Here is a 13416-nt window from a genome sequence, read left to right as displayed (position 1 = left end):
CGCGCCCCGCGTCCTTGGCAGAGCCGAGCGCACCCTTCGGGCGGGGTGCAGAGCTCCCTAGGGCGCTGGCGTGCACAGCGGGACCGCCCCTTTGGCGCAGCTGGCCCGGGAAGGACAACTTGTATGACGTGTGGTACACCTTGTCCCTGTAGTGCTTTCCCCGAGATTACAGCCCATCACTGGACCTGTGCATTACGAGAACTCACTCCGGAGTCCCCCTCCCCCAACCCCGACTGTCTTCCTAAACCCACCCAAAGAGCTGTGTTCTCCTTTTCTGGAGTTCTCTGGGTCGAAATTAGCAGAAGCAAAGGAGACAGTTTTGTAAGAAAGACTAGCCTTGATTATGTTACTTTCCCGGTCCTCATTGTCTGTTTCTGTCCCATCACAGTCCGTGGGACTCTTCCTCCTGGACACAGCAACAGGGCCAACACATCTCATCTAACACATTCATTCCCCGCTCCGGAGAAGTCTAGGCACATTGTACAGGGCTGGGGGTCGCACACCTTAACCTATCTGCTCTACTCCAGGATAGCAGTTTTAAAAGCTGGAGATGTCTTCCCTCCAGTGGGATCATTTTAGGTGGTATCCGGGGACTGCATTAGATAAAAAGCAACGGAAGTGCCAATGGATTTTTCAATGCTCCTGACTTTTAAGTGACTTTAGATTCTGCTGCCAGGCCCTGTTTAATTAAGTTCGGACCTGGGGAGCTGTGCGGGGCTTGGAATCCCACAGCCTACCTTTGCTCTTGACGGAGTTTCCCTTTAAAGAGTGTTCTTGAGAGACTCCTCTGTGTCTGGTATGGCCTTAACATTTCTCTCCAACTAAAATCTATTCATATAGGCGCACACCCCAGCTCCACTACTGGCAGAGACAAAAGCAATATTTTTGTCTTTGTTTTCAGATAGGGATTTGTATATAATCCAAACTGGCTTTGAACTACAGTTCCTCCTGCCTCCCAAGGGCTAAGATTACAGACATATATTATCATGCCCAGCTGACAAGGACAATTTATGAGTGAAATATATACATGTCTGTGTGGGTGTATCTTCACATACACCCATTTTTCTAGCTCTCTTCTGTATCTGGAATAGGACTGATGCATGTGTTTAGTAACGAGTGTACTTAAATATAAGTAATCATAACTAATAACCACACTTAACTATATTTAAGAAAATTGTTACATTGTACAGCATGGTACTGTGCCTACAGAAATGACAGGCAGGGTTCTGTATGTGTCATGAACTTTTCTCATAGTTTTATATCCAGCCTAGCATGGGAGGGCCACAGAAGTTTTTGGCATGAGTGAGCAACTCTTTGGAGCATATGTCACATGGTCATGTGTGCCTTACATGAGCGTGACACCAGATACACAGCTGAGCATACCAGGTCTGGCATCTATCATTTGCAAGTGCGTAAATAAATATTCCATCTGCTGCATGTGATTATGAAAAGGTAATAGCTAATATTGTGGAACACTTATAAGCAGGGTCTCAACACATAGCTAGGAGACCATCTATCTATTAACCATCGATTTATCTATCTATTATCTATCTATCCATCATCTATCTATCTATCTATCTATCTATCTATCTATGTGAAGGAGAAGCATCCATGCAGGAACATGAGCCACCTGTGAGGAGGAGAAAGCCAGTAACAAGACAGTGACAAGAAATGCAGCAATTGGTGGTATCAAGGCTAGGCCAGTCCCACTCAGGCACATTGACTCAGGGCTCCACTTCTCTTCACACATGCTATATTGGTCTTGGGTCCTTGAACTCAGAGGCACTGTCCCCTGCTTCCCCCTTTGTCCAGGCAAATAAAGTAGTGGTATGAGCTATTCTCTGAGGAAGGGCACACTTGTTACAGTTCCTGAAGACTGCTTGATCTCAGCTAGCTAGAACATCTTGACTGTGGAGGAATGGAATGCTGTGGGTGAAGAGCCCAAACTATCTTGGGCTATCTTAGGCTCTTTAATGTTGTTTTGGTTTATTTGGAAACGGGGTCTTGTGATCCAACTGTCTCAGCCTCCTGTGTGCTGGAATTATAGGCCTTATCTTAACCCATGTATCTGATTTGATGATTCGTTATCCTCGTGACTGTTAGATGAAGCTGTTGGCATGTAGGGTTAAGCTTAGATGACCCCTAATCCCCAGCAACTCTGAAACTAAAATTCCTCCAGGTGACACAGTCAGAGAGATCTCCCTGCTGTGCTCCCTGCCTGGTGCCACTACTGTAATGCCAGATGGATTGACTATGGCTGAGCCTTTCCCACAGTGAAACTCACCATTCCAGACGATGTTCACTCGTTGAGCCTTGATCCCTCATGATAGGCTCAGAAAAAAGTATCATTCTCTTTAAAGTGCTATCTTCTGTTTGTTTGTTTGTTTGTTTGTTTGAGACTTTGCAGGCAGATGAAGCTGCCCTCAGACTGCTGATCTGTCTCCTGAGTGCTGGGCTCAGAGTGCTTATATTACCTGGACAGTGGACGGTGTACAGGATGGGTGGGCAGGATGTGGGAACAGACATGATTCTATTTAGCAGAAGGAGTAGGTTTGCCTTTTCCTCCATTTTCGGGACTTGAGAGCTGAAATGTGTAATCGAATTATGAGTCCTCTTATGCAGGAAATTCTGTGGATGCCCACAGACTGATCTGCCTCCCTTGCTGCAGGATTGCAGTTCTGAAACTGGGGATGTCTCTACCCCAGGAAGAATCAGTTCAGGTGATATGTTCAAATAAGGTGACAAGAACATTTTAACCACCCTGAACATACAATACATCAAAATCCCACCCAGGTTTAAGTACACTCAGTTCGCTCTGTCACTAAGCCAAATGAAAATTAAAAGTATGAAAAGTCAGCAAGGCTTGGGTGTCTGTCAGGAGGCTGCGGCAGCATCCTGGTCACAGGGGCTTTGGACTCATTATCCGTATTTCCCTGGTCCCCAGTCAGCAAGGCTCCCTCCCCAGTCTCCACTCCACAGTGTCCTCCCACACTGGAGCTTGCCAACATGGGACTCTGTCTCCAGGAAGTCCATGTGGATAGAATTCTCATACCTCTTTATTTATGAAGCCTCAGCCAGGACCAGCTCCTCTCTCGTTAATCCCTCGTCAGAATATCTTCTCCTTTCTATGGAAGAGGACTCACCAGTGAAGCTATGGGCTCTTTTCTATTTACTATCATTTGCAAATAGCCAAAGTTTAAGGGGCAGGCAGCGAGTGGAGCATCTCTTGCTCTCAAGTCCCCTTGGTGTTGATGATAAAGAGTTCTGAGTTTTTACTAGATGTGGGCATATAGATATTAATGTTTAGATTATTATGTGTTACATGTGAGGCACTTGATGTTAGAGCATTAAACGGGAAGGAGTGGTTTCCAGGGGTGAAGGTGTCTTTCTTCCCTAGTGTGGGTATAGTTCAGTCTGGCTTGGCACTTGTCCAAGTCCGTTTTCTCATTATAAGCTTCTAATGAGCCCGAAGCCATTTTGGGTGTCAGTGCATCTGGACCAGCAGAATCTGGTCTGGAGCCTCCCTCCGTGATTGGGAATGTGTGACAATGTGACTATTGGCAGCGGGGACTATGTAGTTGTCAGCATCTAGCCTTTAACTGAGTGACAGGTTAATACAGTATCAGCATTGGAAGGTTCAGTCTGGGGACATAACTAAATGTTCTGTCAGATGCTCAGTGACTTGTCCAGGTTACATGGCCAGTAAGGGGGGAAGTAGGCTGCAAACTAGGACTTCTTGGCACCCAGAAATACCGGCTGCCTTGTAAACCTAATCTTCACACGGAAAGCCTAAGGGCAAGCTTGGTCCTGACTTATGGCCAAGACACTCATCTTTCCCTTTGATTGAACACCAAATTTCATTAGCTCAACAAATAACCAGGGGCATTAACCGTTGGTTTTAATTGAGTCATTCAGGTCCTTACAGCTTCCTAGAGTACCACCCATCCTCCAAATTGCAGACGCCACCTAGATGCCTTGCTCCCCGGAAGATGCTGGGCAATTCCTTCCAAATTTCTACTTTCCATTTCTAAATAGTCAGGGGCTAGAATGAGTGAGGGGAAGTTTCTTTCTGACCCTGAGAGGAACTTCCAAACATCTGACACCCCACTCATGTCACCGTGCTCCTGGAAACTTGGGGGGAAAAAACATTCCTGTTGGTGTCCCTGTGCACCAGAGATGAGCAGTTCCTCATGGGAGGTCCAGGGTGGACAAGCTGTACCATTTAGTTTCCAGTCTGCAAGGCACACCCTTAGATATGTAGTGCTTGCAATTTTTTTTTCATTTTGTTCATGTTACTGACCCTTTAAAAATAGACTTTGAGCCTGTATTCCCAGCAATTAGGAGTCTAAAGCTAGGGGATTGCAAGTTCAAGTAGTTTGGGCTACACAGTAAGGTCTTGTCTCAAAATCAAAGGTACCAAATTTTGAGACCAAAATTTGACTTCAAAATTTCAATAATCCTGTTTTGTTTTGTTTTTTAAGTCAGGGTTTCTCTGTGTAGCCCTGGCTGTCCTGGAACGAACCCAGAGACCAGGCTGGCCTCCAAACTCAAGAGCTTCATTTACGGGCCTCGTTCAGCCCTCCTAAGTGCTGGGATTATAAATGGGACTCACCACACCCGACTCCCTGATTTTTTTTCTTTTTCTTGAGACAGGGTTTCTGTGTGTCCCTGGCCACCCCAGAACTTGTTCTGTAGATGAGGCTAGCCTCCCAACTCAGGATTCACCTGCCTCTGCTGGGATTAAAGGCATGCACCACTAGCTGGCCCCTATAATTCTTACTGTTTATTTACCAAAGTTTAGGTGCTGATATTCCGTACTTAAGTCAATGTTAAGCCTAAAATCCAACTGAATTTGGGGAGAGAAATCAGAGTACCTTGTATCTAGACAATAGGGGTGAGGCTCATTAGAGCACTTGGTTTAGTGCTGGAAACCAGAGGCTTTAATCCCCAACAGACACGTGCACAGCAGGGGTTGACACATCTGTGACCTGTGCATCCTCTTACACTTCAAGGATAAAAGCCCGAGAGGTAACCTGGGCAGCCTAAGTCACAAGCTAATATCTGAACCCACAACTCAAGCCTCTGCAGTTGCATTTCAACCTCTGCCCAGTCCCTTATTTCCAATTCACACAAAGACAAGCTGAGTTAATCAAGTCAACACTTTTATTATCAGTTACATGCTTTATAGAAAGAGGTGTGGAGAATAGGACGGGGTTGTAAAAAAACCAATACGTTTCTACACATTGCTCTATTTACAGACAGCTGAGGGGAATCCCGCTTCAGGCGCAGCAGCTGCACTTCTCCGAAGCCTCTTTGCAGACGCAGCCCTGGGAGCACTTCGCACAGCCCACCGGGCAGCAGGAGCAGCAGCCTGGGGAGAAGAGTTGACCATGAGCGAAAAACTGAGTCAGAGGCACCATACCTGGATGCTCCTGGGACGGTAGGGCGGACTAGGGACTGATGCCGAGCGAAGGGTAAAGGGGTAGAGAGGATCCAACTTACTTTTCTTGCACGTGGTGCATTTGCACTCTTTGCATTTGCAAGACCCAGAGCAGGAGCAGGATCCATCTACAGGAACAAGACAGTTAGTGCGACCCCCAAACACCCTGGCTAGCTCTCGGAGAAACTTGGGCTGCGGAGACCAGTCAGCAGTCCGCCTTACCTGTGGCACAGGAGCAGTTGGGGTCCATGGCGAGTGAAGGCGGCGGTTGAAGACCGGCTGAGGACCGAGGAAAAGTCGAAACTTGAGTGCTAGGAAAAGGCGTGATGGAGACAAGCGTGAGGAGCGCTGCCTTTATAGAAGGAAGGAGTTGGGGCGAGCGCAAAAGGTCCGCCCAGGTAGCCCACCATCTGCACTCGCCCCCGCAGGCTGCGCACGCCCCGCAGACTGCGCGCGTCCCTCTTGCTGCACGTGGGGAGCCGCCTGCACACGCCCCCGCGCTGAGTCACGCCCCTCTCCGCACGGCGCACCGACTGAGCACACGGGGCTGAGCGCAAAGGATCTGCGCTCGGACCTGCATGGTTCCCGGAAGCTTCCCCACCCGTGCTTTGCCGCTCCCTGGGGCTCGAGGGGCCGGGTGCAGAGGGGCTGTCCAGTTCCCCCAACACGGGCACAGTATCCCGCGCTTATCGTGTGTGCCAACCTGGATGAAAGCGCGTTGTGGAGACCCTGCTTACAGGAAAATTAAGTTGGAAGTGTGACCAGGTTACAAAAACTAGTTCTAGCCCAGTTGGTGATGTCCCTCCTGCGTATCCTGTGCTGCCAGGCATTATGTTAGACCTCTCATTTTCCTTTACAACGCGAGGGGAGGGGAGGTCGGTTCATTAGTCTCTCACAGTAGAAATGGGGAGACGGAGGTGCAGTCACGTAGTCACTTGCCTAATGTGAATGCAGGATTAGAATCCGCTGAGGCGCCAGTATGTAGCCAGAGACTAGAGACTGGGAAGACACAAGCATTGTGCTAAGGACACTTATTCGTGGGGGCAGCGAGAGTGAAGCGGGAAAGTGTTGAGGGCTTCTACTGGAGGTGGAATTCAAGAGGAGGGGAGCAGTCCAGTCCGGAAGGATACAGACCAGGACCTTCTGCCTGCGGGGTGTTCGCCTAGCAGGATGGGCCAGGTGGTAGTGTTCTGGAACTTGAAGAAGGAAAGACCTACATAGCTTTCCCTCCCCCACTCCATGGGTGGATGCCGAGGGGAAGAGTGGAAATGGCAACCGGATTTCTCTCCCTGGAGGCACATAGTGGTTCCCCGGCTTGCTCAAGTCCGCTGAAATCATAACTGGATGTCTGTGTCATCTGAGGAGCCAAGGAAACAGTTTCTGGAAGCTTCCTGGCAGGCTCTGGTAGATACTCAGCGAGGCAGTGGGTAGGCGAGCTGTCACAGGACTGGCTGTCCTTGCAGCTCTTAACTGTAAAATGGGGAAATGCCTTCTTGGTTCAGCACAGGCATCACTTTCTCCTGGACGCCTTCCAGACCCGATGCCCAATGCTGCCCAAGGAATGTGTAGTAAACATCCTGTCCTCTCCCTTCCCGGCACTTTCCACGGCTGCACTGTGTTTGAACTTGAGCCTGATTGATTTCTGTGCTCCTCTTCTCCCTTCCCAGACAGAGCTTACAGCAGTCTTTGCCCCTGTTGGACTGTCTCCAGTTGGTGTGGCCAGAATGGAGTTGGCGGTCACTACTTGCTGAATCTGGTAAATTGATAGAGGTAACACCCCCCCCCACCCTCCGCACTATTACTCCTGCCCGGTTCCCACTTTCCATTAGGACTCTGATTTAGAAAATGAAAGTAGGCTGGATATAGTAGTCAATGCCTTTAATGCCAGCACTAGGAGGCAGCGGGAAGAAGATTTCTGTGAGTTCAAGGCCAACTTGGTCTATTTAGTGAGTTCCAGTCTAGCCTTTGTTGCCTAATGAGATTGTCTCAACAAACAGCAATGAAAAAGTTAAGTTTGGTTGGTGTGGCCTAGGCTTCTAATCCTAGCACTCCAGGAGCCCAGAGAAGATTGGGATACATACCTAGACTGCCTCAAAAAAATAAAATAAGGGTGAGGAATATAGCTTAGTGGTAGAGAGCTTGCTTAGAATGTGTGAGACCCTAGGTTTAATTCCCAGAATGTGTGTGTGTGTGTGTGTGTGTGTGTGTGTGTGTGTGTGTGTGTGTGTAAGAAAGTTCAAAAAAGTCAACACCCTGATACCTGGCACTCACTGAGGTGGAAACACCACACAGAGTGGGGAGAGGTAAGGGATCTGGTAAAATTTGTCCCCGCATTTGCCCTTGGGGTGCTCCCTCCCTCTTACCCCCCATTCCTTCCATCCCTCTGTCTGTCCCAGACACTGAACCCACATTTGTAAACACCTTTACCTCTCAGCTACACCCCCAAACTCCTATGTAGTTCTAAACCTCTGTTTATTCATTTGTCAAAAAATCAGATGATATTCAAACTCAAAGGTAACCTCCAAACATCCTCAGATTTGATTTTTTTTAAATTATTTTCTTTTCTCCATGTTGGTATGTGTCGGCATATGCACATTTTGCATGTGTGTTTTCTATGTGCACGTTTGTGTGCCTGTATGTGGAAGTCCTAGGTTGATATCAGGAATTATCCTTCATTTTGCCTATGTGGTCATCTGAATGAGAATGGCCTCCCATAGACTCCCATACTTGTGTTACGTGAACTCTTCCCGCCAGGCTGGTTCCATAGCCACATCAACCCTAAATGAACACACGGCTTATATAAATTATAAAGTTGTTGGCTGTCGGCTATGGTTTCTTATTGGCTAGCTCTGACTTAATTATTAACCCATAACTACTAATCCATGTATTTCCATGTGGTCTTGGCTTACCAGACCTGCATCTCCTTTGCCTGCTACATGATAACGGCTGGCTCAGCATCCCCACAGAGAAGATAAGAGAGAGTGATTTCCTGTTTGTCACTGCTTGTATTCTGATTCTGCCCAGCTATATCACTTCCTGCCTGGCCAATCAGTGTTTTCTTCTTCATTAACCAATAAGAGAAGCATATACAAAGAAGGACTTCCCACATCACATTTGAATGTTTGGTTCTCGGTGGACTGTTTAGGAAGGATTAGGAGGTGTGGTCTTGTTGGGGAAGGTGTGGCACTAGGAGGGTATTGTGGAATCTAAGATTTGTCACATTTATTTATGATGTGGAATATTTGTCTAATGATGCAAAGACATGTTACATTTGTTTGATTAAATAAAATTAACCTGGGCTCAGGAGTTTGAGTCAGCAACTAGCTGACAGGAAGTGGTAGGCAGGAGCCATGTGTAGCTAGGGTTCTTAAGTGGGGGCAGAGCAGGAGGACCAGCTGTTTTTTTTTGGGGGGGGGATCTGAGCTAAGAGAGAAGGTTAGCTACTTGCTATTCAGCCTGAGTGAGCAGAAATTCACCTCGACCTTTGAATCCTGCTTTCTGTGGGGATAGAGATCTAGGTAAAGTTCCCTTTAACAACTGTGATAGAGCCAGTGCCTGAGGGAACAGGATCCTTGCCTGGCTATGGCCACTGCAGTCAAACCTCTACCAGTAACTACAGAGTTGCAATTGCCCATTAGGACAGCAGTTGCTTAAGGGTCAGCTACTGAATTTAATGAAAACAAGAGGAGTGGCATTTCAGGAAGCCCACACTTTTCTAGTTGGCATTTCTCTGTCTGCTGTTGTGTATCAGATGTGAGCTCTCAGCTACTGCTACAGCCTTCTGCCTGCCTGCCTGCCTACCTGCCTACCTGTCTGTCTGTCTGCCTGCCTGCCTGTCTGTCTGTCTGCCTGCCTGCCTGCCTGCCTGCCTGCCTGCCATCAGACTCCCTCGTGGTCTTGGACTCATCCTCTGAAACCGTAAGAAAGCCCAATTAAATGCTTCCTTTTACAAGTTGCCTTTGTCATGGTATCTCTTCATAGCATGGTGGGGAGCCTGGCTATACCAAGGTGGCCTGGTACTCGTGATCCTAGGCTCCAGCCACCTATGTGCTGGAATTACAGGGGTGAACTATCACGTTTGGCACATCCGGTTTTATGGCCTTGATTACAGAAATCCCAGCTTTTGGTTGTTGTTGTCCTTTGCATACGCATTCATTATGCACCACGTGGTTGGCACCTAATAACTCAGTCATATCCGCCCACAGGAAGGTTCCAGCTCAGTGCAGAGGGCCCAGGGTTTGCCCTGCAGTCTCTGGTCTACCCTGTTGTGCCTCCATGCTGTAGTAACACTGGTGTCCGGGAGTGCCTGTCTCTTGAATTTCTTTGACTCTTCTCTGGAGGGGAGGCTGTTGAATTATGGGTGTGGGGGGAACGGGCCTAGTTTACTCACTTCTGTACTTGAGACAGAGGTGGAAAAGGAGGCCTTTCAGATGCTTCCCTGACATGGAGTGTGATGTGGGAGATGATACTGAGCAGCCCGGGGTAAGGAAAACACTTCTCTGAGTTCCTGGTACAAGTCATCAGTATAGGGTGGTGATGTGGTCCTACCCTGGTTAGTAGAAATATGTCGTGAGTTTCCAGTCTACCTTTAATGGCCGAGGTTGGTATCTATTATTCTGCCCTCTGCTGTCCGTTATTCTTCCCCTGTGATGGAATACTCAGTTTGAGTTTAGAGTCACCTGGCCTTAGAGAGTCTCTGCTGCAGCCTCATTGCTTGCCACCACAGTGACAGGGAATGCTGAGGAACACGTTCTCTTCCCTGGATTTGGGCTAAGTCATCATGAGTTTATCTTCCTGGAATCCAGTGTTGCCAGCATACTTAGCATGCCTGAAGCCCTGAGTTTGAACTGGAGCACAAAACACAAGAAAACAAAAAACCCCAAAAACAAACAAACAAATTCAAACACATAAACAAAACCAGCCATAAATAAGCCCCAACACAACTCCATAAGGCAGGTGATATTAACTCCTACAGATGGCGCTGAAGTCACATGACTTGCTCAGGTCATTCATGACTCATAAGGATTGGAGTTGGGATTTGAACCCACCCATGTGTGTTTATGCTGCATTGAACAGGGGACTTTAGGCCTGTTCTCTGTGCTCCAGGGACAGAACCGGAGCAATGGATGGGGAGGCCAAGGACAAAAATTCATCTCCAGGTACAGAAGGTCAGTCCTTTCTTCCTGTCTTCCATCCCTTCACCAGGGTCTCACTTTGTGGATGAGGCTGTCCTTGAGCTCACCATGTATCACAGGCTAGCCTGGAATTTACGATCCTGCTTACTTTCTCTATCCCTGTGATCACCAGCTCCTGCTACCACACCTGTCTTCCTTTCTTTTCTTTCATTTTATGGCACTGGAGATGAAGCCTAGGGTCTTGTGCCTGCCCCCAAAAGCCAATGCTCCTACCCTGTCTAGTTTTATGTCAACTTGACACACGCTAGAGTCATCAGAGAGAAGGGAGTCTCAGTTGAGAAAATGCCTTCATAAGACCCAGATGTAGGCAAGCATGTATGGCATTTTCTTAATTAGTGATTTATGGGGGAGGGCTCAGCCTATTGTGGGTAGTTCCCATCCCTGGGCTGGTGGTCCTGAGTTCTATAAGAAAGCAAGCCGAGTAAATCATGAGGGGTAAGCCAGTAAGCAGCACTCCTCCGTAGCTTCGTCCTCAGCTCCTGCCTCCAGGCTCCTTCCCTGCTTGAGTTCCTGTCCTGACTTCCTTTGATGATGAACTGTGATTTTGAAGAATAAGCTGAATAAACTCTTCCCTCCCCTAGTTTCTTTAGTCAAGATGTTTCATCCTAGCAATAGAAACTCCAACTAAGAAAAGTTGGTACCAGGATAGTGGGGTATTGCTGTGACAGACCTGACTGTGTTGTTTCTGGAAGTATTGTGGAAGGACTTTGGAACTTTGGGCAGGAAAAGCCATTGAGTGTTCAAAGCTTGGTGAGCTGTTTTGTAGGAGGCTGGAAGATAGGAATGTTGAGGGCAATGCCGAGGATGGAGGCCTGGCTTGTGAAGTTTAAGAAGGGGGTTTAAGACTCTAGCAGGGCCATTTGTTATTTTGAATCAAGATTTTGTGGTTCTAGTTAAATGGGGTTGAAGAACCAGCTGATTAACAAGACACTAGAACTACTAGAGCTAACTTTCGCTTTGCTGGGATACTTGATGCTGATTGGCTGGAGCTGGGAAATGAGCAGTGATTAAGAAAAGACCAGCATTGTTGAAGTGAAATCCAGAAAGTGTTTCCTGCAAACACAGAGAAGCTATGTTCCAGACATGGCCAAGATCTTGTGCTGGTGCCTGAACTTGGCAGTGTAAGAGTCACCCAGGTAGAACTGGTTTTGAGGCATGAAGGGGTCATGGAAAGCAGCTGAGGCTTGGCACTGTGAGGCCAGGAAAGGCCACTGATCAAAGTGCAGCCTTGGTGGCAGTTGAAAGGGGTCATGCAGAGAAGTTGGGGCTTGGCACCATGAGGAGGAGATCCGAGAGAAGCTATTGGTGAAAGTGCAGCCCATTTGCAGCAGAAGGCCCCAGCGTTTTAGAGATGCCAGTACCATGGGATGCACCAAGAACAGCAGCAGTGGGGTGGAGCCATCCACAGCCTAGAAGACAAACTGTGTGTGCTGCAGAGGGCAGAGCCAGAGAAGTGACCTGATCCCTTTGGAGAAGCCCTGGACATTAGAAGTTGAGTTATGGTAGGCTGAGTCCCATTTTCCTGAGGAATCTCCATTCTGATTTCCAAAGTGGCTGTACAAGTTGTCACTCCCACCATCAGTGGAGGAGTGTCCCCCTTTCTCCACATCCCCTCTAGAATAAACTGTCATTGGTGTTTTTGATTTTAGCCATTTTGACAGGAATAAGATGATATCTCAGAGTTGTTTTGATTTGCATTTCCCTAATGGCTAAGGATGTTGAGCATTTTCTTAAGTGTCTTTCAGCCATTTTAGACTCCTCTATTGAGAATTCTCTATTTAGTTCTATACCCCACTTTTTAATTAAATCCTTTGGTGTTTTAGAGACTGGCTTCTTGAGTTCTTTGTAAATTTTGGAGATCTGCCCTCTGTCAGATGTGGAGTTAGTGAATATCTTTTCCTATTCTGTGGACTGCCTTTTTGTCTTGTTGACTGTGTCCTTTGCCTTACAGAATCTCCTCAGTTTCAGGAGGTCCCATTTATTAATTGTCGATCTCAGTGTCTGTGCTACTGGAGTTATGTTCAGGAAGCGGTCTCCTGTACCAATTCATTCAAGGTACCTCCCACTTTCTCTTCTAAGAGGTTCAGTGTGGCTGGATTTATCACAAGACCCAGCAATTCCACTCTTAGGCATATACCCAAAAGATGCCCATTCATACAACACGGATGGCTGTTCCACTATGTTCATAGCAGCATAATTTGTAATAGCCAGATCCTGGAAACAACCTAGATGTCCTACAACTGAAGAGCGGATAGAGAAAATGTACATTTACACAATGGAATACTACTCAGTGGGGGGGAAAAACAATGGAATCTCGAAATTTGGAGGCAAATGCATGGCACTAGAAGAAACCATCCTGAGTAGGGTAACCCAGTCACAAAAAAGACAAACATGGTATGTACGCACTCATATATGGATTTTAGACATGGATCAGGGAAGTGTCAGGCTAGAATCCCATTGCCAGTGAGTCTGGGAAACAGGGAAGTTCCCAAGATAGATATGCATGATACCCCAGAGAAGGGGAATGAGGCAAGATCTCCGAGCAGATTGGGAGCATGAGGAGAGGGGAGAGGGAACCAGGAAAAAGAAAGGAGAGGAGAGTAAGATATGGGGGAGCAGGAAGGTTGAGTCGGGGGAAGAATAGAGGAGAGCAAGATGAGAGATACCATAATAAAGGGAATGAATCATTGTAGGTTTGAGGAGAGAACCGACACTAGTGAGATTTCCACAGATCTACAAGGATGACACCAACTGGCAATCTAAGCAATAGTGGAGAGACTA

The 13416-nt window shown here is 47.4% G+C and overlaps 1 protein-coding gene and 1 long non-coding RNA gene across 2 annotated transcripts; one reads left to right on the top strand and one right to left on the bottom strand.

Annotated features, from left to right (window-relative positions):
- Positions 1-5198: 5198 nt before the first annotated feature.
- On the bottom strand, positions 5199-5751 carry Mt2a (metallothionein 2A). The gene is given in 3 exon segments (NM_001281882.1): positions 5199-5371; positions 5503-5568; positions 5663-5751. Coding segments are annotated over 3 exon segments (186 nt in total). The 5' UTR covers positions 5691-5751; the 3' UTR covers positions 5199-5279.
- Positions 5752-6000: 249 nt separating this feature from the next.
- LOC110342644 lies at positions 6001-12645 on the top strand. The gene is made up of 3 exons (XR_002384769.2): positions 6001-6205; positions 7108-7210; positions 12587-12645. It is a non-coding gene; the product is annotated as an uncharacterized LOC110342644 (long non-coding RNA).
- The last annotated feature ends 771 nt before the right edge of the window (positions 12646-13416 follow it).

The sequence above is a fragment of the Mesocricetus auratus genome, unplaced genomic scaffold, assembly GCF_017639785.1.
Source record: "Mesocricetus auratus isolate SY011 unplaced genomic scaffold, BCM_Maur_2.0 Super-Scaffold_100045, whole genome shotgun sequence".
Classification (NCBI taxonomy): Eukaryota; Metazoa; Chordata; class Mammalia; order Rodentia; family Cricetidae; genus Mesocricetus; species Mesocricetus auratus.
The sequence above is the reverse complement of the archived record's forward strand: the minus strand, read 5'-3'. Positions and strand labels throughout refer to the sequence as shown.